The 24918-nt window shown below is 46.3% G+C and overlaps 12 protein-coding genes across 12 annotated transcripts; 6 read left to right on the top strand and 6 right to left on the bottom strand.

Moving 5' to 3' along the window:
- Window positions 1-3184: 3184 nt before the first annotated feature.
- Window positions 3185-3792, top strand: UA08_09420 (hypothetical protein; the record flags this gene model as incomplete). The annotated part of the gene is made up of 5 exons (XM_020265353.1): window positions 3185-3358; window positions 3421-3453; window positions 3528-3626; window positions 3712-3720; window positions 3763-3792. 5 exons carry the CDS (start codon window positions 3185-3187, stop codon window positions 3790-3792), a joined length of 345 nt encoding a protein of 114 aa, XP_020115479.1.
- A 676-nt stretch (window positions 3793-4468) lies between these two features.
- UA08_09419 (hypothetical protein) lies at window positions 4469-5113 on the bottom strand (the record flags this gene model as incomplete). Its single annotated transcript, XM_020265351.1, has 1 exon — window positions 4469-5113. The coding sequence occupies one exon, from the start codon at window positions 5111-5113 to the stop codon at window positions 4469-4471; it is 645 nt and encodes a 214-aa protein (XP_020115473.1).
- Window positions 5114-5923: 810 nt separating this feature from the next.
- UA08_09418 (hypothetical protein) lies at window positions 5924-7115 on the top strand (the record flags this gene model as incomplete). Its single annotated transcript, XM_020265350.1, has 4 exons — window positions 5924-5971; window positions 6053-6553; window positions 6648-6989; window positions 7050-7115. 4 exons carry the CDS (start codon window positions 5924-5926, stop codon window positions 7113-7115), a joined length of 957 nt encoding a protein of 318 aa, XP_020115474.1.
- Window positions 7116-7629: 514 nt separating this feature from the next.
- Window positions 7630-8888, bottom strand: UA08_09417 (hypothetical protein; the record flags this gene model as incomplete). Its single annotated transcript, XM_020265349.1, has 4 exons — window positions 7630-8546; window positions 8591-8594; window positions 8632-8751; window positions 8790-8888. The coding sequence occupies 4 exons, from the start codon at window positions 8886-8888 to the stop codon at window positions 7630-7632; spliced, it is 1140 nt and encodes a 379-aa protein (XP_020115475.1).
- Window positions 8889-9456: 568 nt separating this feature from the next.
- Window positions 9457-10619, top strand: UA08_09416 (hypothetical protein; the record flags this gene model as incomplete). Its single annotated transcript, XM_020265348.1, has 4 exons — window positions 9457-9541; window positions 9605-9830; window positions 9908-10171; window positions 10250-10619. The coding sequence occupies 4 exons, from the start codon at window positions 9457-9459 to the stop codon at window positions 10617-10619; spliced, it is 945 nt and encodes a 314-aa protein (XP_020115476.1).
- A 531-nt stretch (window positions 10620-11150) lies between these two features.
- On the bottom strand, window positions 11151-12422 carry UA08_09415 (hypothetical protein; the record flags this gene model as incomplete). Its single annotated transcript, XM_020265347.1, has 3 exons — window positions 11151-11917; window positions 11980-12266; window positions 12349-12422. The coding sequence occupies 3 exons, from the start codon at window positions 12420-12422 to the stop codon at window positions 11151-11153; spliced, it is 1128 nt and encodes a 375-aa protein (XP_020115428.1).
- Window positions 12423-14011: 1589 nt separating this feature from the next.
- Window positions 14012-15174, bottom strand: UA08_09414 (hypothetical protein; the record flags this gene model as incomplete). The annotated part of the gene is made up of 2 exons (XM_020265346.1): window positions 14012-15037; window positions 15145-15174. The coding sequence occupies 2 exons, from the start codon at window positions 15172-15174 to the stop codon at window positions 14012-14014; spliced, it is 1056 nt and encodes a 351-aa protein (XP_020115427.1).
- A 1679-nt stretch (window positions 15175-16853) lies between these two features.
- On the top strand, window positions 16854-18429 carry UA08_09413 (hypothetical protein; the record flags this gene model as incomplete). Its single annotated transcript, XM_020265345.1, has 2 exons — window positions 16854-18030; window positions 18101-18429. The coding sequence occupies 2 exons, from the start codon at window positions 16854-16856 to the stop codon at window positions 18427-18429; spliced, it is 1506 nt and encodes a 501-aa protein (XP_020115432.1).
- A 370-nt stretch (window positions 18430-18799) lies between these two features.
- UA08_09412 (hypothetical protein) lies at window positions 18800-20131 on the top strand (the record flags this gene model as incomplete). Its single annotated transcript, XM_020265344.1, has 1 exon — window positions 18800-20131. The coding sequence occupies one exon, from the start codon at window positions 18800-18802 to the stop codon at window positions 20129-20131; it is 1332 nt and encodes a 443-aa protein (XP_020115431.1).
- Window positions 20132-20294: 163 nt separating this feature from the next.
- UA08_09411 (hypothetical protein) lies at window positions 20295-22004 on the bottom strand (the record flags this gene model as incomplete). The annotated part of the gene is made up of 1 exon (XM_020265343.1): window positions 20295-22004. The coding sequence occupies one exon, from the start codon at window positions 22002-22004 to the stop codon at window positions 20295-20297; it is 1710 nt and encodes a 569-aa protein (XP_020115430.1).
- A 336-nt stretch (window positions 22005-22340) lies between these two features.
- Window positions 22341-23244, bottom strand: UA08_09410 (hypothetical protein; the record flags this gene model as incomplete). The annotated part of the gene is made up of 2 exons (XM_020265342.1): window positions 22341-22550; window positions 22615-23244. The coding sequence occupies 2 exons, from the start codon at window positions 23242-23244 to the stop codon at window positions 22341-22343; spliced, it is 840 nt and encodes a 279-aa protein (XP_020115429.1).
- A 1028-nt stretch (window positions 23245-24272) lies between these two features.
- On the top strand, window positions 24273-24783 carry UA08_09409 (40S ribosomal protein S30; the record flags this gene model as incomplete). Its single annotated transcript, XM_020265340.1, has 4 exons — window positions 24273-24311; window positions 24488-24550; window positions 24614-24700; window positions 24760-24783. 4 exons carry the CDS (start codon window positions 24273-24275, stop codon window positions 24781-24783), a joined length of 213 nt encoding a protein of 70 aa, XP_020115436.1.
- Window positions 24784-24918: the final 135 nt, after the last annotated feature.

Genomic DNA, 24918 nt, shown 5'->3' with positions numbered 1-24918 from the left:
CCGTTCCACACACCACTTCAAGGATTGCAATGGCAGAATATCCACGGAGCCAGGGAACCTCACATGGCCCATCAAAGGGGTCTTAGGAGGACTTCATAATATCGGCGTACCAGGACTTGCAACAGCAATATCATAGTATGTTTTCACCTGCCCATGCGTTCTCAAATCTCTTCGGGTATTATATCTTCAATCGTCAACCGCTGAGACACTCTTAAACAGTCGAATGCTTGTTAATGCCACATTGACATTATCCACTCCAAGTCTTCCCTTTTTTCCATTGTCTAGAAGTCTCGATCTTGACCTCCAGGGATATAATTTCTTCTGACCCCAACTGTTTGCAAATTCAGTTATCAAATCTCTACCTGGCTGGAGGAACACACGATCTTGTCCAAGTGTTTCAAGCAACAGCTGGTTATACATCTACGCTTCGAAGATATCTCTCTGGGGAAATACTACGACTAGATAACCAGGCAATGTGTGACTGGCACAATCTTCTTCAGCATAGAATCCTTAGTCTGCCATCAGTGCAAGAATTAATGGAAGCCGGTGGACTTTATAAGATATGCCGTATATCGGTTTTGATTTATAGCCGAAGTGCCTTTTCCTTTGCCTGGCGTTGGGGCGCTTTTTTGCCTCTCCTAATCAAGCTCAAAGCGCAACTTCAAATTCTCAACTTTTGTGGCATTTTGTCTACGGTCCCAGAAAGTAGCACCATTCTTCTGTGGGTGCTAACAATGGGGTGTATTGCGGCGACGGACTCGGCCGAGCGGCCCTGGTTTGTCAGTATTTTAACTAAATACACGGCCTTCGCTCATATCTTTGAATGGAGTCAGTGCAAGCAACCAACAACTCGAAAAGGTTGTGGGCTTGGAAGTGCCTATTATATGGCAGGGAAATTAGTGTGGAGAGAAATGCAGATGCTTAAAGAGCTCGGAGAATCGGTTGCTCTTAGTCAGTCATCAAAATATCTCTGAACTTATATCATAAATGTTTCGCCTTGTGGACATTGCAGGGTGAGAAAGATAAAGTATGATAAAAGGCTTCCTTGTCAAAATTGCACCAAGGGAGGCTACGCTTGTACTTCGTCCGTTGCAACGGAAGATTTGAATCTGCCTCGAGTTCACCTCTATTCGACTCGGAAGAAGCCCTGCGATCTGTGCAGGCAGAGGAAGGACAGATGCGACAAATAGGGGCCGTGCCAAAAATGCATCAAAGAAAGTTTCACTTGTTCGTATACATGACTGCATCGGTGCTGTCTTAATGACCATCTTTAATCCCTCTTCATTAATAATTAATAGTAAGTTACACTCAACTTGTGGAGCCATGAGCCAGTAGAGTCTGACATAACTTGAATTGACCATAATTATAGTACCTGTACCAACACGAGAAATGAATGCTATCTCGAGCGTTTCTGGGCACTCCAAGAAATATGCCGAGGATCTGAGTGTGGAAGTACAAGAATGGGTCAAAGTCTGAGTTCAAATATGGGAGCAGGTTATGTGTGAAAAGCCTCCATAGCAAAGAGACACGTGATTGAATGTAAATACCCAGGTGCACATATGAGTATGAAATCCAACCGAGTCCATTGTGCAAGGGCAGTTACGTCGACAGAGATAATTCCATGCTCCAATTGTAATTCCAACCAGGGCCACGGTTATTTTACGTATTCTCCGATTGTGGCCCGATCGATGGCTGGCTATGTCGGACGAGCCCTTTGCCCAAAGGACAGTGCATAAACAGATACCAAGTAGAAACTATCTAGATATGGCCTTCATGCTAGTAGCCATAGGCTGACAAAAATATGCAGGGGAGCCCCTCTTGCAGGTAATCTTTTCCCATTTTCCCGAATATCCCGAAGCAAGACGATGCAATCGCCGGGAGATCTGAGTTTTAGATGAAAGGAAGAACAGCACATTTACTAAATAATTTGGTTTAGTTCATGTCATCTAAATGGAACTGAGCTATCTCGTGGCGAATCCTTTATTGATAACTGAGAACGAACTGGACTGAATAAAATGAGCAACTCCGATTAATTCTAAAGAGCGAGGCGGGGACTATGCTGAGTGATATAGCGGTGAATTCAATGTTCCCAACTACGTTGAGATTGTTTCCTAGTAAATTTGACTGCATGACCCCTACGAGCAATGTTTGCTCTTTAGGTAGTTTTATCAACACCTCGGTTTTCAGGACTAACGAACACTTAGAAGAATGCCCCAGGGGCAAACTAATGCCAGCCTGTTATACAATTCTAGATGGGATTTTAAAGCTCGACGTTTACATAATCATTGGCTATTAGTTAAATTTGTGCATTTTTACCTAAAGCACATTGCAAAAGGTAAACGTGTGAACGGTTTTGATTTGACTCAGTACGACTGTCGTCACAAAATATATGTCACTACGATACTTAGGTATGCAGTAGTTACACAACATGATCGCTGATTAAATCCTCTTAAACATCTATACTTCATACATCGGACAAATTTATATAACTATAGCTCCATGTGGCTGGCTACCTTCGGTATTGCCATACACAGACAACCTGTGTGATTCATGTTGCCTTCCGGCATAGTTAGTTGATACGACGTGTTTGTATGGAGTAGAAGCCTCCACAGCAATTCTTTTTTGCTTTTTTTTTGTCCGGAAGTCATGAAGGGATTCGCCATTCTTATACCCAGTGCCCACCGAGTCTTACGTACGCTTTGACAGGCTTTCGATATACCCACGTTTCGAATTCAATCAAGGGACGTTCACATGTATCGTACTCCGTATTAATGTAATCAAGCTTCCAAGCCTGGCGAAACATTTCCCCATGCAGTGTAGCATGGAGTAAGTACTATGTACAACACTGCTACATACTTCTGTCGCTATCCAAGTGTTCTCCTGTGGTATTTCTTGACCCCTAACCGAGCAAATGCAGATCTCCGACTAACTATTAACTCCATGACTCGCTAGTGGAGCTATCAAATCTGCGCCGAGTTAGTTGCATCAATTGAATGCTCATGTGCGTCATCTATAAATTCAGCCATGCCGACCGAAGGCTTCTATATGCCCGAGTGCTTGATTCAACCACAATCACGTCCATAATTCAAATTGTGACCGTTTACACAAGATATACTACGCTTCTAAACACTTGCTTTCAGGTTGAATTCTCGAAGAAAGCTGTTAAGCTGACTCCTTACCAACCATGTCTCGTCTCTCAATGCTAGTCCTATCTCTCCTAGCTGTCGTTACTGCTTCCCCATGGCAGTCTGTGGAATCCAAGCAGGTCGTTAAACGTCAGCTTCCTCAGTGTGCAGGCTACGGATCTGTTTGTCGGCTTGACTTTACAAATCAGGTCAATGTCACCAAAGATGAATTTGTATGCAAATCTTGCATCCATGTGGGAGTTACGTATCACCAATAGTTGATCTGTGACCATAGTACACCGAAGATGGAGATTTCTGTACTTGTCCCGTGAGTAAACTTCCAATACAAATGATATGCCGAGATCTAATAACGTACAACTGACATGATTCGAAAATAATTAGGTTGGCACTGTGAGTCTGCCAGAACCCTACAGTCTCCTAGATTTCGAACTAACACACGGTGATCAGTGCAGTACAGTGTTCATAGATGATGGAAATGAGGTAAGTGCACTATATGGTGACAGGAAACTACCCGATGTTCCTTCAATGAAATTATATAATGACACTGGCTTACGATTGATAATAGAAGTTCGATGTAAGGATACACTTCGTTAACACTCTGCTACCGAGATTGCAGTCATACACTAAACACAGCATGTTATCATAAGCTCTACTTATCGGTCGCCACCGGAGGAACTTCTGGAATATATGTAAGTCAGAATTCTCAAATCCTTGACATTACAAGCAAGACTGACAGCATCAAATTCGAACCAAAGATTTGTCGTGAATAGTCTCTTCAAGTTGGATATAAAGGAGCATTCGCACAAGCCTCAATGGCCCTCCGCGAAACATTTCCTGGTGATTCCTACATATGAATTAGTGATGGGTTGTTTCGATTGTCCGGTGGTCCTTCCTGTTTATTTCAGGGTTTGATTTTGTAAATATTTGGCGAGCGCGTTATAATAGATGGTTGGTATTGGTAGTCATCGTCTCAATAAATACATCTACTACCGGATTAATGGCATTAAACATGCTCTCAGGAGAATTCCTCAAGCAAAATTGATCTCTGATGGCATTAGGAAATAACTCTCCATTCAATTTCATCAATAAGCCAAGAAGAACCTCTGTATAGTATCACTAGAAAGAGAATAGTAACTTAGACAGGCCCTAATGCCTGAAAGCATACAACCATCTATACATGATTTCTTTGCACCTTACTCATGAATCCTCGTACTGTATGCGGACAAAGACCCATATCCAGATATTGCAGGAATAACGCCTAGAGTTATCAATGTAAAACCACATAAACCCAATGGCAGTAGTTTCAACAAGCGACAAATCTATCAAAGCTTAGATGCCCACTCCAACGCAACCTGGGGCTCCAATCGTTTAGTATAAGCAGGATCAATGAAAGTATTTCGCACGACGCCGTCTTTGTTGACGAGAATAGTAGCCGGAATTGGAACTTCAAGGCTGTCATCGCCATAGCTTCTTTTCCAGTCAATTTGGAAACCTTCGAAAATGGGACGGAAAGCCTCAGGTTGAGACCATACTATCCCGAGCTGTGATGCAAGCCTGTTGCCCACGTCTGACAAGACGGAAAACTCAAGTCTATTTTTCTCAGCAGTTGACAGCGACTCGTCTGCTAGCTGAGGTGAAATAGCAACAAGTGATACGCCCTTTGCTTTGAATTCTGGAAGGTGCTTTTGCAAGGCACGCAGTTCGAGATTGCAGAATGGACACCATTCGCCACGATAGAAAGAAACAAGCAGGGCCCCTTCTTTTAACAGAGAGTCTCGGGTCACAAATTTCCCAGTTGCATCCTGTAGCTCAAAATCTGGAAATTCCTGGCCAATTTGAATTACTTTGCTGGGGTCAAAAGCGTCACTTAGTGCCTGTACACCAGAGCCAAACGTGTCGAGAACCGGTTGCGGTGCATTCTTCTGAAACTCGGCGTAAGTGTTTTCGAGTTCTTTGGTCAGCGACATGGTGGTTGAACAGAAAGTTGAGATAGGTGGGCCTTGTTTTGGGTTTGATATTGATTCTTCTAAAAGATGGCTTGAATATGATTGACTTTGTAAATGGAGAAATGTATGTAGTAGCCATCGCTTGGAGACGGAAATATTAAGGGTTTTATAGCCACGACGAATTGATGTCTGATTGCACCTACTCAGAAATCGATGAAATCATTTGCGCTCAGCTAAGCATTCTTCCACGCTGACAAATATAGTACACAAGAACTTGTTGCATTGGTGCTCTTCTCCATGGCTTTATTGCGCTCCTGATTGCACTCACTTTCCTAATTAGTTAGACCTTGTGTGCTCACTAGCTCCCGACAACCCACCAAACATACAATAGTATTCGTCACAGTAATACTGTTACATGATTTCAGCCCCTAAACGCGTCGCATCAAACAACCAAGTGACAAACTCGAGCACAAATGAGTACATTTTTCATGCTATTACTAATGTTGATAATGTTTTAGCATGGACTACCATTGCTGAGATTGATTTTAGTTTCGCCGAGCTGACAAATACGTTGGAGTCTTAATCTAGTTCAACTCGACGGTGCTTATCAAGTCTTTTGGAAGCTCTAGACATATGTTCATGATGTAATGGCTTGTAATTGGTGCTGGGGGTTATGCTTGATAGGCGTGTTTATTAAAGTATTTGAGCAGAAACACTTGTTAGGAAACATATATAAGTATAGCACTTGCCGATGACTGTCCAACTTTCCAACGCTCTTCACTCGCACTGTCAAACAGAATAACAAAATAATCGTTCTACAAAGAATACATCATGGATACAGAAAAGTTAATTATCGTCATTGGAATTACCGGTGTTCAGGTGAATAGTTTGATATACCGTCTCACACTCTGTCGCTGATTTGTATTTGAGGGGGGCTCCGTTGCAAACACTTTTCTCCAGCTACCTGGATGGAATGTCCGCGGAACGACCCGTTATCCCTCTTCTGACAAGGTCGAAGCCTGGAAGGCCAAAGGCGCTGAGATAGTTTCGGCAGACCTCGACAACCAATCGAGCCTGGAGCTTGCGTTTCAGGGAGCCAATGTCATCTTTGGGGTTACTGATTTTTGGACTATCTTCCAAGATCCCACAAGCATGGCGAAGAAGAAGCCAGTACAGGACATTACACAGTATTGTTATGAAGTTGAAGTGAAACAAGGCAAAAACCTTGCCAATGCAGCAGCAGCAACGAAAACCCTTGATCGTTTTGTTTTCAGCTCCATGGCAATGGCAAGCAAATGGAGCAATGGAAAGTTCACTCAACTCTATCATATGGATTCCAAGGCAGTTGTGGCAGAATACGCCAAAGCCCTGCCGAGTTTGAAAGACAAATTCTCTCAGATTCAAGCCCCGATATATTTTAATCTGCTATGGCAGTGGGGTCTACCAACGACACCCAAAAAGGTGAGTGACCTCTTTTCTAATGCGTTTTGTCATCTTTTATTCTGTGGAAGATATCACTTGATGAAGTGGCCTTGGGTTAACAAGTCTGATTTAGCAAGCTGATGGGACCTACCGAATCCGTGGTGTTGGACCAGGTAACATTCCAATTCCATTTGGCGATGTGCAGGGTGATTTTGGGAAATGTGTAAAGGTAGTTGTGCAAGAAAAACCAGGGCTCAATCTCCTTGCTGTGGGTGAGATGTTGTCCTGGGACTCGTATATTGAGACCTGGTCCAAGTCTCAGGGTGTTCAGTCTGGTGGTTACGAAGAACATACAATCGAGTCATTCATGAAGCTTCTTCCCGGTGGATTAGGCCGGGAGTTTGGCGAAAATGTCTTGTTTGGGCAACAGTTTGGATACGATGGGTCAGACCCAACTGTAGTGCGACCTTCAGACGTAAGTGATCTCGGTATTACAATCTACTAAAGTGACATAACATGGCTAACAAACGGATAGTTTGGTATCCCTATGAGTTCTTTCAAGGAGTACTGTGAGCGGACAGATTTTTCCTCTATTCTATGATGTGAATTCAACTCGGAGTGACAGCGGGGTCTAATGCTTGAATTTCACCTGGAGCCTGGTATAAGTTGCACTATAGAGCAATAATCTTTAGCTTCAATTCCATAACTATTCTCAATATTAATTGTGGTTTCTTAGAATACTGTATTTTTTATTACACAGTGCGTATTGTAACATTCATTACAAGTATTTTGGAGATCTGAACGCTTGCACCACAAGGCGAAGCGTCTCCACCTTCGCCGAGCTCGCCGAACGCGCCGAACGCGCCGAAGCTAGAATTTCCTCAGTGCGTCACTTGTGCGAAGATAACGTCTTTCAAGAGTGAAAAGCACGGGACTTTGAAGAAATTAACTCGGGGAAAAAGTAGATACTGTTCGCCAGGTCGCTTTGACATAGAACCACGTGTGTTAATGCGTATGTATAGGCTATGGAGTTCTGAACACTTAGTTTTTAGAATTTCAGTCATACTTAATCTAGGTACCCATTGCCCCTGCAGTCTAGATTTGAAGCTATGACTTTAGTCATGGAGTGCAAGTCTCTTTTCTCCCCGTAGTGCTCGCCACTTATTAGTGGACTTGATCGCCTCACCGCAACCTTGCAACAAAAACGACCATTTTTTAATAAACTTTTCACTTAGTTCCCATCCAGTCTCAGTCCACGGATCCCCCCAAAGAATCATACCACGACGTTCGATATCGTTATTCCCTTCCTCCAATCCGCCAAGGAAGTCCGAACAAAGTGCATCAGGATCAAACTTATCCTGATACCTAATGACATTGTCACGCATGTTTGCCCAGGGGATCGTATCGATCCAAGTCTCATGTGAAACTTTCTTCTGTAGAGACGTAAATTGCAGTGATGGTGGTGACTCTTCGGGTGGGGTTGGCAGGTCCTCGGTATAAAAGTCATCCCATCCTTGGAAGTCCTGTCCGCTTAGACGGACTAATATTGCCATATTCGTTAACAGTCCTCGCAGAGTGTTGTGTTGTATTAAGACAAAGAGCTCATGATCGAGCGTAAGTGGAAAATCGACTTGGTACTCCGAACCGTGGAGCAAGTATTTCTCGTTTAGAAATAAAAGTGAGTCAAAATCGGAAGCAGCGGCACCGCGTATTGGCTGATCACAGAGAGTTTGTAAAGGTAGACTGTGATATGATTCAGACCGAGGTACATCTGCTATTAACTCCCACTTTCGCCATGCCCTTAGCTCGGCCCAAAAGGCAAATGTGCCCGCTGCATCTCCTAATGTCTCCAAAATTCGCCAGAATGCATCCCAATTCTGGAGTTGCTTCAACGTAACTTGCATACGCTGGCGTCCACTGACATGATCTAAGGCTAACCTTTGAAAACTACTCCGCTCAACAAGCGCTGCCCTCGATGGGGCGGTCTTCAGATTTTCTATCTCGGTGATTTGTTGCAATCGTTGGCGCCGCCCTGTATCACATTGATGACTAAGTATAACGGTTTTTTATAACTACCTACCTTGAGAACACATAAAATAAAACATAGAGAGACTTACGCCAAGCTCTTTGATGTAGGCGGTTTTGCCTCCTGCGGCGTTCAACTGGGTCAAGTGTCCCAGTCCAGTCGTCATCTCGTATACGAGCCTGCGTGCTCCGTCAGTCCCGCAACTGAGTTTCTAGAAATGTCTATGGTAAGGTTTGATGTGAGTCGTACCTCTTTAGGGGGAAACATAGCGTATATTCCAGCTCCAATAATGCGAGTTTCGATGAATACCAGTTGATAGCGGGATGCAGAGTAAGGGAGGAGGAGCATCGCGACCAAAGGATATCGACTCCGCAGTTATCTCCGCTGAGTTAAGCCCGGCTGCGTCAGGCGCTAAATACTTACGGTGCGCTATCTTTCTTATGATTGGCCTATCGCCGTCATAGTCTGCTTATTGTGCATGGGCGTTATTCCATTCATAGCCTAGCGTGTATCTGCAGTGGCCATATACGGCATAGTGCCACAGCTTAGATGCTTACCATGCATATGAACTAAGCTATACTCGGCTAGTGAGATCTGACGTTTTCGTCTCTGTATATCCAATCCTGCCTTACAAACGCATATGCCACATAACTAGCATAGCAGGCAAAGATTGTTTTTGGATGTCTAGGTCAAATAGTACAAATCATCCCTTTATTACTTCGTCATGAAGATGCTAGCTTCGGACGAGAATGTCGGTGATAAGCTGACCCCGAGGGATATCGAAATATAAATACCTTTTGCATATTCTCTTGAAATGGATAGGTGTACAGTGAACAATCTACAAATCTTTGAGACTCTGATTCTTCAAAGTCAAAGAATTTCGTCAAAGATTATCAATCATACGACATCATTCGCAATGCCTAACCTCGAGCAGTTTGTCGACTTCAATCCTGAAAAGGAGATCCCAAACCTACACGGCAAGGTCATATTTATAACGGGGGGTTTGTAGCTCTGCGAATACTCCTGCTTACGGACTCGGCTAATCAGTCTATAATATTCTCTAGGAACATCAGGACTGGGGAGAGCTTCCGTGATAGGTCTTGCGAAGCATGATCCGGCACACATATACTTCAGTGGCCGAAACTCCGAAGCAGCTCAAGAACTGATTCGAGAAGTACAAACGGAACATCCTTTAGTCCAGACGACCTTTATTAAAATGGACATGACATCATTAGCTTCCGTAAAGAAAGCTTGCGGTGAATTCGTGAATGATCGGCTTGATGTCCTCATGTGAGTCGATCTAACCGCAATAACTACGACATGTAGGATTAAGTAGTAACTAACTACTAACTCCGAATTGCTCAAAGGTGCAACGCAGGTGTCATGTTTATTCCTCCTGGCGTGAGCTCGGATGGTTTCGAGCTCCACTTTGCTATCAACCATTTGGGTCATGCAATGATCATTAATGAGCTCCTACCAGTGTTAAGAAAGACTGCCCAATTGCCCAATTCTGATGTACGTGTTATGTCCTTGACATCAACGGCTTGGAAAAGCCACCCGAAGGATGGCGTCACCTTTTCCACGCTTCGTACCCCGCAGAAAGGATTCATGGGAGCATTATTGAGATACGGGTAAGCCGTCCTTGTATTTCTCACCATCTTCCTTTTGGTGGGGTGAACTAATATGGGACTAACTTTACCATAATATAGACAAAGCAAGCTTGCCAATATTGTCTATGCTGCTGAGCTTGCTCGTCGCCACGCAGACTCAGGCATAAAGTTCATATCTGTCCACCCAGGTGCTTCGCACACCCCCTTGACAACGAGACCTCCTTTACATCTAAAGTTACTCGTGATCATCGTTTTATGGTTAATGGGAGCGACCTTTATGGAGGAAGATAAGGGTCGCCTAAGCCAGCTTTGGGCGGCAGCTGGAGCCAAGAAAGAGCAGTTAACGAATGGAGGATTTTACATGCCTGTTGGACGATTGAGTGACGACAGGCTAGATGAGACTGCCAGTAGTCCAGAATTGGCTAAGAACTTGTGGACTTATACTCAGGATGTTTTGAGCAAGTTTTAATCACGCTTTGGATTGTGAGGATTGGCACTATTCTCTTGATTGTTTCTACATTATTTGAGCTTGCTTGTTGCATAGTGGTAGTTCTTGCTATGTTTCATCACTGTTATATTTGTTGTTTTAGACATTTGTCCCGCCTCATATTGAACTACTTCCTATTTATTAGAAAATTTGCAAACCATACTTTTGGGAAAGACAATTGCAACATCACCAAATTTGGCCAACTCGGAGAGAGTTTAGCATATATTATATGGAGAAGGAGCATAGTGTTCAAGGCATCTAGCCACCGAACTGTTTCGTTGTCATGCTGGCACAGTAGTTATGTTTTTATAAATATTCAACTGATGCTGTGTAAACTAGCGTTAAAAAAGCATGCCACCCGAATTAGGTATTAGAGTACTGTTGCAAAGAATGGCAGGCCTGTACAGGAACTTGAAGCTAGAAAGCGCACGAGTATGAGAAGGAAAGACAACCCAAGGATTGACTGGCGTCCGCATCCCTAACAGGATTGTTCCGACTCTACTCAATGGCAATCTACTGAGCAGCGGCGACACCAGAATTGATTGCCTTGAGCTCACTCCAATCAAGGCTGTCTTCGCCCAAGCTCCATGCCATCACGCCGCCTAAGCCTTTCTGGGAAATTATCTCATCAAACTTTTTGGCAATCAAATCCGGGGTGTCCCAGGTCCAAAAAAGCTGTGCATCACTGTCCCAGTAGTATTGCCCACCAGCTTCTTCATCCGTGATGCCGTTACTCTTTGCCTTGCTCCACGATGAGGTGATGGAGGAGCTGGAGACCTCAGGGCTCGTCTCAAATGTGACTGCACCGGACTTTCCGGTGTCTTGCCCACTAGCATCTTCGAGTTCCACTGTGGCACAGCCGATAGGGTTCGTCGAGCAGTCCGAGGAAGGGTCGGTAGTGAAGTACTTCGCATAGAATGCAATGCCGAGGTTCCCCTTGCTCGCGTTCATACCAATATCAAGGAAGTTATTGACAGTCTCCAATGATCCCTGGATACTGGTATGATGTTTGGTGATGTTGTCGCGACGGTTCATCAAATCATAACTCATTATGTTCACCATGTCAACGGTGTCGAAGACAGTTGGGCCATTTTCTGCCGTATACCCTATCATATCTCGCTTTAACCCAGGAACTGCAACTGAGAGTACCTTGTCTTCACCAATAGCTTCACGGATGGCTTGAATGAGAAGCGGGAAGGTGTTCACTTCGTCTGTCTTTTCCGAGTTGGGAGTTTGCTTATAGTCCGCGCCATTCCCTCCTGGATACTCCCAATCGATGTCTGATTGACAAGAAGTGTAAGCAGGGAAGCAAAGAAATGTGAAACATTGATAAGGCTCTTACCAACTCCATCTAGTCCCGTGGACTCTAGCATAGCCGCAACATTGCTCGCATACGTAGAACGGGACGAGTCGCTCACAGCGGCAGTGGAGAAGCCAGCGTTATCACCCCAGCCACCAATCGCAATCATGATCTTGGTAGAGCTGGGAAAGCGAGCTCGGAAGGTATCAACAGACTCAAATGGCGTAAATGAGCTTCCGCTGTTGAAATTCTCCGACGGCGCGAATGCCATGATTGCATGCGTCACAGAAGATACAAGGTCGCTTGACGGCAAACTGGATGTGTGCCACCTTCATGTTTTCATTGAGTATCAGTTCACTACGTACAGCTTAAGAAATCCATAACAAGGGTCTGAGTAATAGCATCACTTACTGGTCAACGTACATGACATTCCTCAATGCGGCCGCATGAGCGGCGAGGAAGCCAGTAAGAGCAAAGCATCTCATGTTGGTAGATTGTTCCGGACGGTCTACTGAGTTAGAGTATAGATGACGATATTCAATCGCTGACTTTTCACGAGTAAATGTCAAGAATAAAGAATCTCTGCATAGGAAGCGAGAGTATCGTGGCTTATATGCATGATTGGAATGAGAAGCGCACGCAACAATAACACCACGTCATCACACAGAGCAGACAGACAGCACATCGATCATTTCCTGCATCTTCGAAGATTCGATCATCTGGCCTAGCCTCAAGTATTTTTCTCTGTTAGTGGTATGCGGGTCTTGGCCAGCGTGGAATAATATGCAGGGCATCTAGCATTTGATCATAGAAGACAACTTGGAATAGCTGACATTTTATAGTTATAAGATCTACATTGCTTCACTGTTGCTCAGTCTCTGCTAACTACCTACTTTCCATAGGGTAGATGTGCCTGACAAGTTAGCACATCATTTTCCTGCGGTGCGTCGCTTTCAATTAGCCCTAACCACCATAATCCGACTTGGAGTAGCAAATTCGCCTGACGAATTTACAGCGCATCGTTTTGTCATTAAAGGTAAATTTAGCCCTGGAAAAATCCATGCTCCGTATTTACGGTTCAATGGCTCTTGTAAAATAATCCTCACCAGGATCAAATACGGTCTAGTTACATTCCTAGCTGAAATTACCCCGCCAACACATTTCTCGTGCCTTGTTCAAGCTCCTTTCTAGATGCTATTCATGGGGTTCTCTTAAATAACGATCGGCATGCTCGTGTTCAACCTTTCGCTACGGAACCAGGTATTTATAGCGGAAGAAAGGATAAGCGTATTCGCAGACTTGCTAAAACCCGCGCACGAGGATCGCTTACCGCAGCATATGCCTAGGCCTTTGCAGATATTTGTCAGACTGTCACTTGGACACCAAGATAAATATTGAGTCATTTATTCTCGCTGGCATCTGTCGCCATCGCTTTCATTCAGAGGCACATGAAGTGGAGTGAAATATATGGAGTATACATTTGACAGCGTGCCTCAACCCGCTACACCATTCATAGTATAGGTTTACGAAACATTAAAGAATCACACCCATGTATGGACATGGACAGTCAATGAGGGAAAGACGGAGCGGCAGAATCCTAGGAGCCTGCACGGCGGGACAGTCTAATAAGCAAGGCTATTTATATGTAGCCAGTGCTATTTTGGCTGCCAACTTTAGCTACTGCTTGTACTCAAAGTACCTTAATAGCAGCGAGGGTCTACCAGCAAACAGGGACTGCAAGAACACATGAATGACGTGGGATGACACCGTCGTAAGAGTGTGTATTGCGTGACGACGTCTAAAACAGTCAGTATATGACTAACAAACCATGGGACTTTGAATATCACTGACTGATTTATTCACCTTGTTCACGCATATGCGAGTTCAACAAACTTCAAAGGCTCCGTGCATGGGATCAATGCTGTGCGTCTTTGAATTTCATCTCGAAAGCGTGTGACAAATCAAATTGTCCAAGTACCAGACATGTCCTGGCATAACCCTTGAATAATTGCTGCGAGGTGACTTGACTACCACAGAGGAACACTTCGTCGATCGTGGTGTTGTTGTCCGCTATTTAAGCCCTACATCGTCTTGCCATATCCATTGCTTCCGAATCATCGAGAATATCATGGACCGCAGCAACAATATGCCTCCCACAGTTTGCGGCCCACCATTTATCCTTTATTTGAAACGCACATATACCATAATGCCCTAGTATCAACAAGGCCATGGTATCTTTAGCTCGCAGAAGTTCGATAAATCGACGGTCAACAAGCACCAACCACATAAAAATCATTGCTGGTTGTTCAGGGTTTTGAGTCAAAGCGTTGAATGTGAATCGAAGAAGTTGAGTAGCTTGGATGTACTGGTCCTTATTTTTTCTAGATTCAGGAAGCGAATGTACTAAATTCTCGATATGTTTTATTGCCCGATCTATGCTGTCTGGAAGTGGCTGCGGAGAATCCCAAGGGCGGTATTCACGCATGAGTTGCGAGCTTTTAATTTTATGTCTCATTGCCCCCTCTAGCCGAACAGCAAGGACACCTTTTCCCAGCTCAGAGAGCGCCGCGATGTCGTAGGGAAGTCGAGCGGAGTTGGATGAGTTGAGACGTCCGATGTTAAACAGAAAAGTGAGCATGGCGCTTGCATACAGAGCGTCGAAATTTCCAGTAGTAACGACGGTCACGTTTGGAATAAGAAGAGATAACGCCTGATGATAGTTGTGCGCAGCCAGATCCACATAGGATCTTTCGTCGGAATAATCTCTGGCTTTTGTTGTTTGCGCGAGATGTAGCGCAGATATCGCCAACATACTGTGCATGAGGTGCGGGTGATCCTGGCCATCTCGCGGGACGTGTAAGGACCAGACCGTCTGGTAATCGGTTCGATCTGATAACGTGAAACTAACGTTCGACACGAAGTTGTAAAGCAGCAATTCTTCTCCGTTCAACAGACTCTTGTGGATAGGGCACTGGAAACAATTGAAATTTCGGCAACGGAAGCGGGTGTAGGATTGGGATTGCTGCGGTTCATCGTTTGGTAGTCGGCATTGTTCCTTTCTTCGAGAACAGTGACCGCACACGGGTCTCTGGAGGTCGCACTGGCATATTGTGTTAATGCCAGGTCATCTCACCGAGAAACGAGTTCATTGCTGATTGGCCAATGATGGATAAGGCGGCGCACTTACCTTGACTCTCCTAGACTTACATGACAAGCAGCCATGGCGAGACTTGGCATGTTGACGCCGGGAAGGCATGATGGCGATTATATAGGAAGGGTATGAAAAGAGGATGCGAAGCGGAGACCGGATGGAAGAATACACAACGCGCTGTGTACCCTCTTAATCTGTGATGGTGACATGATAGGAAGGCGATGGCAGAATCCGCCATGGCATTTGGGGATGTCTTCACCGATCAAGCTACGATAGCTTGATCGGTGCTAGTCCAAACGAGGGAAGAAGTACGAACTCGTGTTGTGACTGGCTGTAACTAGCCTTGAGGCCCACCATGCAAAACCAATAGTAGCGTGCGATTGTCTAGGGCAATTATGTAATCCCGAGCGTCGCTGCCGATTGGACAGATTTCCGGGCAGCTATAATTTTAAATTGTCTTCTCGTCAAGATCCTCTTGGTTGCAGCCAACGACCTGGTATATATCATTTCTCCATCTTTCAATGCAATAGAAGTATCATGAATTACTACTGAGAGGGCTTTCCAGCTTGCTGCAACATGATCAAGTCTTGTAGGCTAGACGGTTTGTTATACTAGACCGAATATCTATATTGACAACATCATCTGTATATATCCATGTTTTGAGCAATTTCTGTTTCGCTCTTTGTGTTTGGCATTTCTATTACCCCGGTGCGGTCTGACAATCTTGCCGATGGCTGGTGAGAGCCATCCTTGCATACTAAAGCATACTAAATACTCTAATTGGCTACAACAGCAAGGCACATTCTAGTACCTGACTCAGGAATGCACGTGGCTTGCGACTTGCATGCCACGAGAGCCGGTATCCACCAACCGCTCTGAAATATGCTGGAATAGGTGAGGTTCACGCAAGCCGGGCACCGATGTAAGACATTCATGGTTGAATTCCGCACGGTGGTTGATGCAACACCCCAGCCACTTGCGTGTCTGCAACAACTGATGGAAACAGGCTTTCCCTTGAGCAAGCGAGAAAAGTAGAGCACCAACGTAAACACTTCATAGACTCATTATTCTCCTGTATACGAAGTGAATGATAGATTAAATGACTTCGAGTGCTAATTTGACTTCGAGTATTACACGACCTATAGATATCAATTAAATACGGGTAACTTCTCAAAGTGTATGGATGGAATATAAAGAAAAAAAAAAACATAACGCATAAAGAGTTAGGCATATGACAGAATTTACCGGTTCAATTATAATTGAGCATTACTAGCCGGGTATGCGGCATGAACAAAAAGCTCTGATAGACTAAACACACCTAGAGAGCCAAATGTGTGTGTAGCTCCTAGAGCTTTTTGCATTATTCAACAAATAGGCAAAATTAAGGTTCTCAATACATTGTTCTCGGTTACTTTAATCAAGCATAATGTCTGTACCGCTATCGCAAGCAGCTAATCTAGGGGCATCTACAGAATTGCCTAATGCGGAAACTGTCCGGCACTATCTAAGTTTTCGTTTTCGAAGAAATCAAAATAAAAACTGCAAGCTGTCAGATGTAGATCATTCTACACTATGAAAGAGACACATATCCGCAATCGACTATACAATAGGATGCAGTACCAAGTAAAAAGTATATAAGTCTGTCCGTACCTATCTCACAAAAGTTACCTAGGTATCATCCACAACGTCAAACAAAGCAGTATCATATATATTGTCTCCAAGGGTGCAATACAAGATATACCAGGAGAAAGAAAATATAATCAAAATGGTTCATTCAAAGCTTCCCTTGCTAGCGCTTGCTAGTTCAGCTCTTGCTGGTGTGGTCCAACGAGAGGAGTCTGCTGGAGATTCTGAATTTACTTCGACTCCAGCCTGGGCTGCCTCAACGCCTGGACCAATAGAGAAAGACAGCTCTGCCTCTATACCTCTTCCGCATGGATTTTCAGGCCGCCCACAAGGGCCACACTCGACATATGTCCCATCTGCGCCATCTATGCATTTTCCAGCACCAACGAACGGACCTCCTCCATTCGTGACAGGGTTTCCGGGACAGGGGGAGTTTGCTCACACCTGGGACTTGGCTAGACCCTCATCTATTCCCCTGGAGTACAACCACCCAGGACCACACCATTCAATACCGCCGCATGTATTCAGTGAGCCAAAACCATCGGAAATTCACACCCCACCGCCTACCTTTAATTCTGACGGCGGGGCGCCTCTTTACTCATCATCTGCGCAACCGCCAATCCCATCTGCTCATCCAGAGTCTCCACAGGCTTCATCCAGCAGCAAGCCACAGCCATGCTTTTCCTTTCCTGCGACACCCTCGCAACCTTCGGAGGATATTCACCCCGTCGGACCATCTGGACAGCCAGAACGCCCTCCTTGGTTTTACGGCCTTCTCCCTCCGTTTGACTTGGTTTCAGGGGAGGAGCCGGAGAGTCCTCATGAAGGCACACCACCGCCGCAACCGTCTCAGTCTATTCCAGGCGAGCCACCTAAGCCTCAGGGCAGCTCACCATCGGAGTCGCACCCATTTCCTCCTCCGCCGCCGGCAGGAGATGAGCAAGGTCATGATCCAGTACCTGTTGCTGATGCTTATCCCACTGAACCTGTCACAAACATTGGCGGGCCTTCGCCGCCTTATGGAGCTGCTCCTTCAGTGCCATGCCCCTACTCGACGGCGGGAGAACATCCTTCAGGACCGCACCCTATCCCTGAAGAGAAACCAACTCCACACGCTGAAAGCTACCTCCCAAGGCCACTTGTTAACCCCACCGGTCCTGATAAGGGGGAACACAGTGATATCCCACCTCCTCCACAGGGAGCCTTGGAATCCGAGGCGCCGAGCCCAACGGAACCTGCAGAATATCCACCTCGACCCTCGCAGCCGGGACCTGAGATTACAGAGCCCACTGCAACCCCCGAGGCAGAGCTTCCTGGTATGTCTTTCCACACTCATTTCCAATCTGACTATCAGGTGAAGAACCTTGACTAATCCGGAAACAATAGCAACGTCATCAACAACAACATGTACCTACGCGAAGTCCAAGTCTCTTCATCCTATTCCTCCGCCGTCAGTTACCGAGACGCAGCCCACTAAGTCACATCGCATCTATGGTACCCCCCCAAGCAATCCTCCCGTGCCAACGGAGAATGCTGCAGAGAAGACACCTAGTTCACAGTCTATCCCAGAACCACCATCTAATACTGATATTACTGGTGCTGAACCGTCTGATGTTCGTTTATCAAGTTTTGCACCAGCTTCACTCAAGACATCGATCCCTGTTGGTGTGCTTGTAGGGGCATTGAGTGTCTTGGCGTTTTCTCTAGGTCTATAAATCTCTTGTTGGGCTGGGGAGTTTATATCGTTGGGTGACTATCACAAATTGCAAGGGCATACATATATTACGATGTCAAGAGCAAGTGTGACCAGGTTGAATTTCTTTTTGGCGTGTCTTATTATTAGTATCCTTTATGAATAAGTAATGTTAATATTGCCCCTTCCAAGTGATTGTAAAATTGACCAATATTTTATATCATGCTAGTTAATGATTGAATCTAACTTTAAACAATTGGCCTAATCTATGTAACTAACTATGTGGAGCGCTTGAGGCCATTATTAATCCACCACCTACAACGAACTCTTTTCTTACAATCAACAATCCGGAAGAACACAAACTTGAGATGTAACACCGCGCTGCTAACAGAATGGAGAACCTTTCACAAATCGACATCAAATCACACCTTCACCCTTTCACCCCCATCTCTGAAGACCGCACCCCAGGCCGCATCGTCGACCATGCCGAGGGTATAAGAATCCGTGACCAACATGGTCGGACCTATGTAGATGCCATATCTGGTCTGTGGTGCGTCAACGTTGGTTATGGCAACCGACAAATCGCCGATGCCATCCAGCAGGCCTCTCGCACCGTGTCCTTTGCGCCCACAATGTTCGGCGCCTCGAACGAATACGCGACTCGACTCGCAGATCGACTTCTCCGACTATGTTCCGGGGCCAGCGGCATGCGCAAGGTGTTCTTTGGCCACTCTGGCTCTGATGCAAACGAGACGGCCTTGAAGCTTGCACGACTATATTTTCTGGCTTCGGGACAGCCAATGCGTACCAAATTCATCTCTTGCTGGGACAGCTACCACGGCACAACGCTTGCAACGGCTAGTTTGTCAGGTCTTCCAGGGCACCATCGCAATTTTGCTTTACCAGACCCTTCTTTTCTGCATGTCTCGGCACCTGATGTGTTTGACGCTTTAACTCGGCGAGGATTCTCCTCGGAGGATGATTACGTTGACTTCTTGGTTAAAGAGATGGAAGATACAATCATCGCCGCCGGAGGAGGTGATAAAGTCGCTGCATTCTTCGTCGAGCCGCTCATGGCTGTTGGCGGTATCCTGCCTCCACCGTCAAATTACTTCCCCAGGATCAAAGAGGTTCTCGACAGACATGACATCTTGCTCGTTATTGACGACGTGGTCTGCGCCTTTGGACGGCTCGGGCATTGGTTTGGCTGGGAGACTACCGGGGTACAGCCAGACATGGTATCACTAGCCAAGGGGCTCACAAGCGGGTGTGTGCCTATGTCGGCTACCCTAGTCGGCGAGCGTGTCTGGTCGGTACTTGAACAGCATCAGGATCAGATTGGCGTATTTGGTCATGGCTTCACCATGTCTGGGCATCCGGTGGCAGCTGCAGCGGCGTTGGCTAATATCGAAGTGATTGAAAGGGAGAATCTCTTGTCCAAAGGCAAGGACACGGGAAACGTTCTTCTGTATACAGTCAGGAATGCTACTCGATACATCCCCACAGTGGTTAATGTAAGGGGACGCGGTCTCTTGGTGGGCATAGAGCTGGCAGGCGTTCAGGCTAGCGAAGTGGCTCAGAAATGTCTTGACCTGGGACTGATAGTTCGTGCGATTGTTGGTCGGAACACCATTGCTTTGGCTCCTCCTTTAATAACTAGCGAGGATGATATCCTGAAGATTGTTGGCACGATTCGGAAGGTGCTGGTAGAAAGCAATATATAGAAAGTGGATGCTCTTTGAATTCTCACTTAGTGTTACATCGATAACTAGGTAGAAAGTTTTCCATATGAATTGTGTTTTTTTTTTGTTAAAACCTAGTATATAAATGCCAACTCAGCCAAGAAAGCAAGAAGAAACCGGTAATGTAGTAGTACAAAAAGACATGTCACTGGGTAGGCTGTATACCTAGTCGGCAGAAACAGGATGCTTTTATGGGAACATCAGCAACCGCAACAGCCAAATCAAGCTGTTTACTGAGCATTTTCGCCTCGTCATGCCTTCCCACCGCAGTTAAACATTCATACAGACCGTGAAGTGACCACACATTATTTGGATGCTGCATTGCCCGCGGCAGAACGTCATTGAGGCCAAGGTCTGTCAGATAAACGTCGAGAGCCTCGTCAACTCGGCCTTGCTCAACTAGCAACGCCCCATATGCGTGTCTAGGAGGCTGCATCCATCCCCACGGCTCGTCATAAGGCAGTGCTTGGTCTGCTTCGATGGCCTCACGTAGATACACAAAGGCTTTGTCAATGTTGTTTTTGCGGTACTCAATCTCTCCGTTAAGCATCGCTTCCGCGACTCGCAGAATACGAAGGCAGGTATTATTAAATATGGTTCGTGACGGCTGAACGCACTTCAGCGCATGTTTGAACAAATCCCGTTCGTTTTCCGCAGTCTGTATTCGTCCCAGCGCAGCATTCGCCACGCCCTTGGCATAGTGCAGCATGGTCGTGGTAACGGAGTAGAGCGTTTGATCGTCTGGGAGTTTCAGAGCAAGAATGTCCTCCCAGCGTCCGAACCTGATCAACGCATGAACACGCATGCCCAGAAATCCCTCTAGCCAGTCCGCCATTGGCGGCGACTGGACTCGCAATAATTGCTCGGGGATGCTGTCTTCTAATTCCTTGACCGTATCAAGCGCCACGCGAGATTGTCCTGCAAACATAGCAGCATACAAGCGAAAGTGGTAGTTATGCGCTCTATACAAGGTGTAAAAGCGAATTGGTCCAGCGTTGGCGAAGTATTTTTCGTCGGCATGGATAGCCTGCGTATTCCACATTATTGCTTGCCGATAGTCACCGCACAGTATGTCCAGGTGTGTTGGCATGTGGTTTAAATGACCAGCATCGGGGACAAGGCCACGAAGATGGTCTGCTACACGCAGCGCCCTCTCTGGTGTTTTCGACATTTCCATGAGATGGATATAAAAATGCAGGATGCCTGGGTGTTGTAGACCTCCGTCTTGGGCGATAGCCCTATCAAGGATCTGCTTCACTTCGAGCGTGCGTGATGCCGGGCTGGGACGTCCACTTTTCAAATCCCATAACTTCCAAGGCGTTAGGTTCATCAGTGCGTCTGCATATAAAGCTGCAATATCGAGATCGTCTGAGTATTTGCCATACGCAATCCCCATTTGTTCCGCATATTTGGTATTCCATGCTGCGAATAATTCCTCTTCCGATTTACGTCCATGGTCTGTTATGATTGTTGGCGACGGATAACGAAACTGAATAGCCTCGATCAGTGCCCTCTCAACCGGCGTTGCTCGATCAATGGGTACATCTTGGGCACGCTTTGCGGCCTGGTGTGCCTCTTTCAGGCTTGCATGGAGATCCCGCCCATCAAAGCTATCCCAGGGCTTATTGTAGTTGGGTCCAATGGCATATGCCAAACCCCAGTATGCGGGTGCGCACTCGGGATCATCTCGTACAGCCCTTTTGAAGCAGTTCACTGCCTCCTCGTGGTTGAAGGCAAATGTCCAGATCAAGCCGCGATCAAACCATACCTGGGCCGTGGGTGATACTGTTGAGATGGGCCGATGGTAAGAACCTAGGTTGAAGTAGCTGCCAGTTTCTGTCGCAGGCGGACTCATTGTATCTCGCCATTACAATCGCACTTTGAGAAGAGGATGAGTGACATGTTGTGAGCTTGGTTGTGGCTTAAGTTACGTATGTGGGGCGTTGGACCCCTCCTTTTTCAGGCAAGAATTATTTTAATAAGTCCTAGAAAAAAGACGAATATTCTGTGCGATATACCAGTCATTATCTCTATGGCTGACCAAAGCCCTAGCCTTACCTAGGTATCGAGACAAAAAGACACACTCAGTGTTGGGTATATATAATAAGAAAGTGAAGAAATCCCCCTGCCATGGCATATACTAACGACGGGTATACATTGAAAGAAAGAATCATACTTGGATGCAAACATATTACTTCCCACGGGGTGGTGTCAACAGTCCGACAACGACAAAGACTATTGTAGCCAGCATGGGGGGCAGCAAGTTCATGCACACGTCGGCAGCGACATTGGTTGAAAAGGAAGATGTTTCCATGGACGTGCCCGACCCGAAGAGATTGATGGCGCCATAGATGGTTCGCAGAAGGGTCATGGGCAAGGAGAAGAGAACCGCGTTGAGCAGCTATATCCTGGAGGTCAGCAGGCTGTCGGGACTTGCATGGTTTTCAGTGCATGTGGACACATACCAGAGTACCATTTCGAAATGAATCATCATTCCCCGCCAAACTGGTGTATGAAGCCGGGCGAAGGAGAGAAAACAAAGTTGCAAGCACGAGAACTGCCCAGGCGACAAAGATTATGGCAAAACCTCCTTTGAGGATGCCCATATCTGAGCTGGACGGGTCAGAGCTAGCGAGGTTCGCGACCGAGGCTGCGATCAGGGCTAGGGCGGTGCTGACGAGGATATGATATTGCAAGACGACCGCCCATTCGAGTTTGCTGTTTTTGATAGCATTGCGGGCGTGGCGACTAGGCAGAGATGTTCCGAGTGTTAGTTTGCAAAGCTGAAGCGGACGGGGGCAGTTAGGGTTTGTGACGTACGCCTCATGAAGAATGCCAGCAGCACTAAGAAGGAGTGGTGACAGACCGATGTTGTCGACAATAAGGGCGCCTGAGAAGATGGTATGGTCGCGATCACTCTTCAGCTTGAGGCCAGCAGCCACCAGACGAATTGTGCAGTAGATAATAATGTAGAGCCAGCCCAGTAAGCCCTGTACCCCGTGCCGGAACAGACAGTAAAGGGCAGGCGGAGTGAGAATGGCATAGATGGCGAGCTCTGCAACATCAATCGCCTTGTCGGTGTCGGTCGGTAGCATGCTGTGTTGGAGTTTTTGGCAGGTAGAAGCTTTCCAACAGTATTGATTGTACGGAGAAGACTGCGGAATAACAATGGAGTGTTTGGCTAAATTGAGGCGGCCACAGTCTGCAGAGCATACTTTATATAGGGGCATACAGCGACACAGCCCCAAGATTGACTTTGACCGGGGCCACAGCTGGCTGGTTGGGCCTCTGTTTGAGGGTTCGAACAGCCTTCCTGAACGGGAAAGAGTGAAGCCGCATAGTGTCGGCGTGGGCCAATCACAGCGGCGCAGGGCGCCAAGACCGGAGCCAGCCGCAGATACTTTTTGAGGAATTTAAACGAGGAACGAGCAGATCGGCAGGCAATTTTCTCATTCTTATATTTTTTTAATCAATTTTTTTTATACTTGGTGCTCCTTGATCGCGCGAAACAGGATGTAAAGTTTCCGTGTACTGACTGCTGCTTGGACAATCTCCGGCGGATAGGATAGAGCATCTACTGCTAGACGTAGAGAGGAGATACATGAATTATGGCTATCTCTGCTACTTCTACTCCCTTTTACTCCTCCGACTAAGAATAGCAATACAATAACAACAACCAACAATAGAAATCAAATGATGATAAAAGATGCTGAGCAGAAATATCCCCCGTGGCAATATCCCGGCGCCGGCGCGACGTTGTTCCGGCGTCGGGTGCCTCGCTTTCCCACACAAACCCGCCCGAATTAATCGAGCGCCGAAATTAACTCCTTCCCTCCAGCGACACTTTTCATCGACAAGACCGCCTTCATCACGCTGTTTCCATCCTCATTCTCTCACCATGGGTAAAGTTCACGTAAGTAGCGCCCTGCCGCATCTCCTGGATTTCCCTGCGAGTCTCGTGTTGGCCTGGTCGTCCTCGAAAAACCCTGCCGCCGCCGTTATCGCTTGACCACGCCCACAAGAGTTTTTCACGTACGTCGGTTTTGCACACGGTCGCGCTCGCGTTAAGACGGAGAAAGAACAAATTTCTAGCCTCGATTCTCGATTGCACAACCGCGTCATGATGAACAACGGACGATATCTCGGTCAAGGCCTTTGCAAAGTATTTTATCATCGCCGAGTCGCCCGAATACTATCGACAGTCATCGACTCGCGCCACCCTCGAAATCGCTGTAGTCGGTCGCGGGGTTGGCAGTCGCTTAGAAGATGCAGACCAATACGAGACCTTTAATGGAAATCCGGACACGTTAATGGCGCAGCGCTAACTGTCGTGAACAGGGAAGTTTGGCTCGTGCCGGTAAGGTCAAGACCGCCACACCAAAGGTCGACAAGCAAGAGAAGGTAAATTTTTTTTTTTCGTGTTGCATGTCTCGTGCTCGACTCGTTGCTAACAGTATCAAACAGCCCAAGCAGCCCAAGGGCCGTGCCCGCAAGCGATTGGTCTACACCCGCCGTTTCGTCAACGTCACCTTGACCGGTGGCAAGCGCAAGGTACGCGATACTCCCATCTAACAGTGCTGGTGCGCGGAAGATGCTAATCCACCCAATAGATGAACCCTAGCCCCAGCTCATAGACGACCAAAAAATCAAAAAACTATCGAACGAAAGTGATGATGAGTGAAAAGGTCTAGCGAACCTAGATTGCAAGTCAGTGGGTGAAGCGAGTCGGACTGGGTTTTGTGACAGATGGCTTGGAAATAGGCATTTTC

This window comes from Talaromyces atroroseus (assembly GCF_001907595.1).
Source record: "Talaromyces atroroseus strain IBT 11181 chromosome Unknown scaffold_21, whole genome shotgun sequence".
Taxonomy (NCBI): domain Eukaryota; kingdom Fungi; phylum Ascomycota; class Eurotiomycetes; order Eurotiales; family Trichocomaceae; genus Talaromyces; species Talaromyces atroroseus.
The sequence above is the reverse complement of the archived record's forward strand: the minus strand, read 5'-3'. Positions and strand labels throughout refer to the sequence as shown.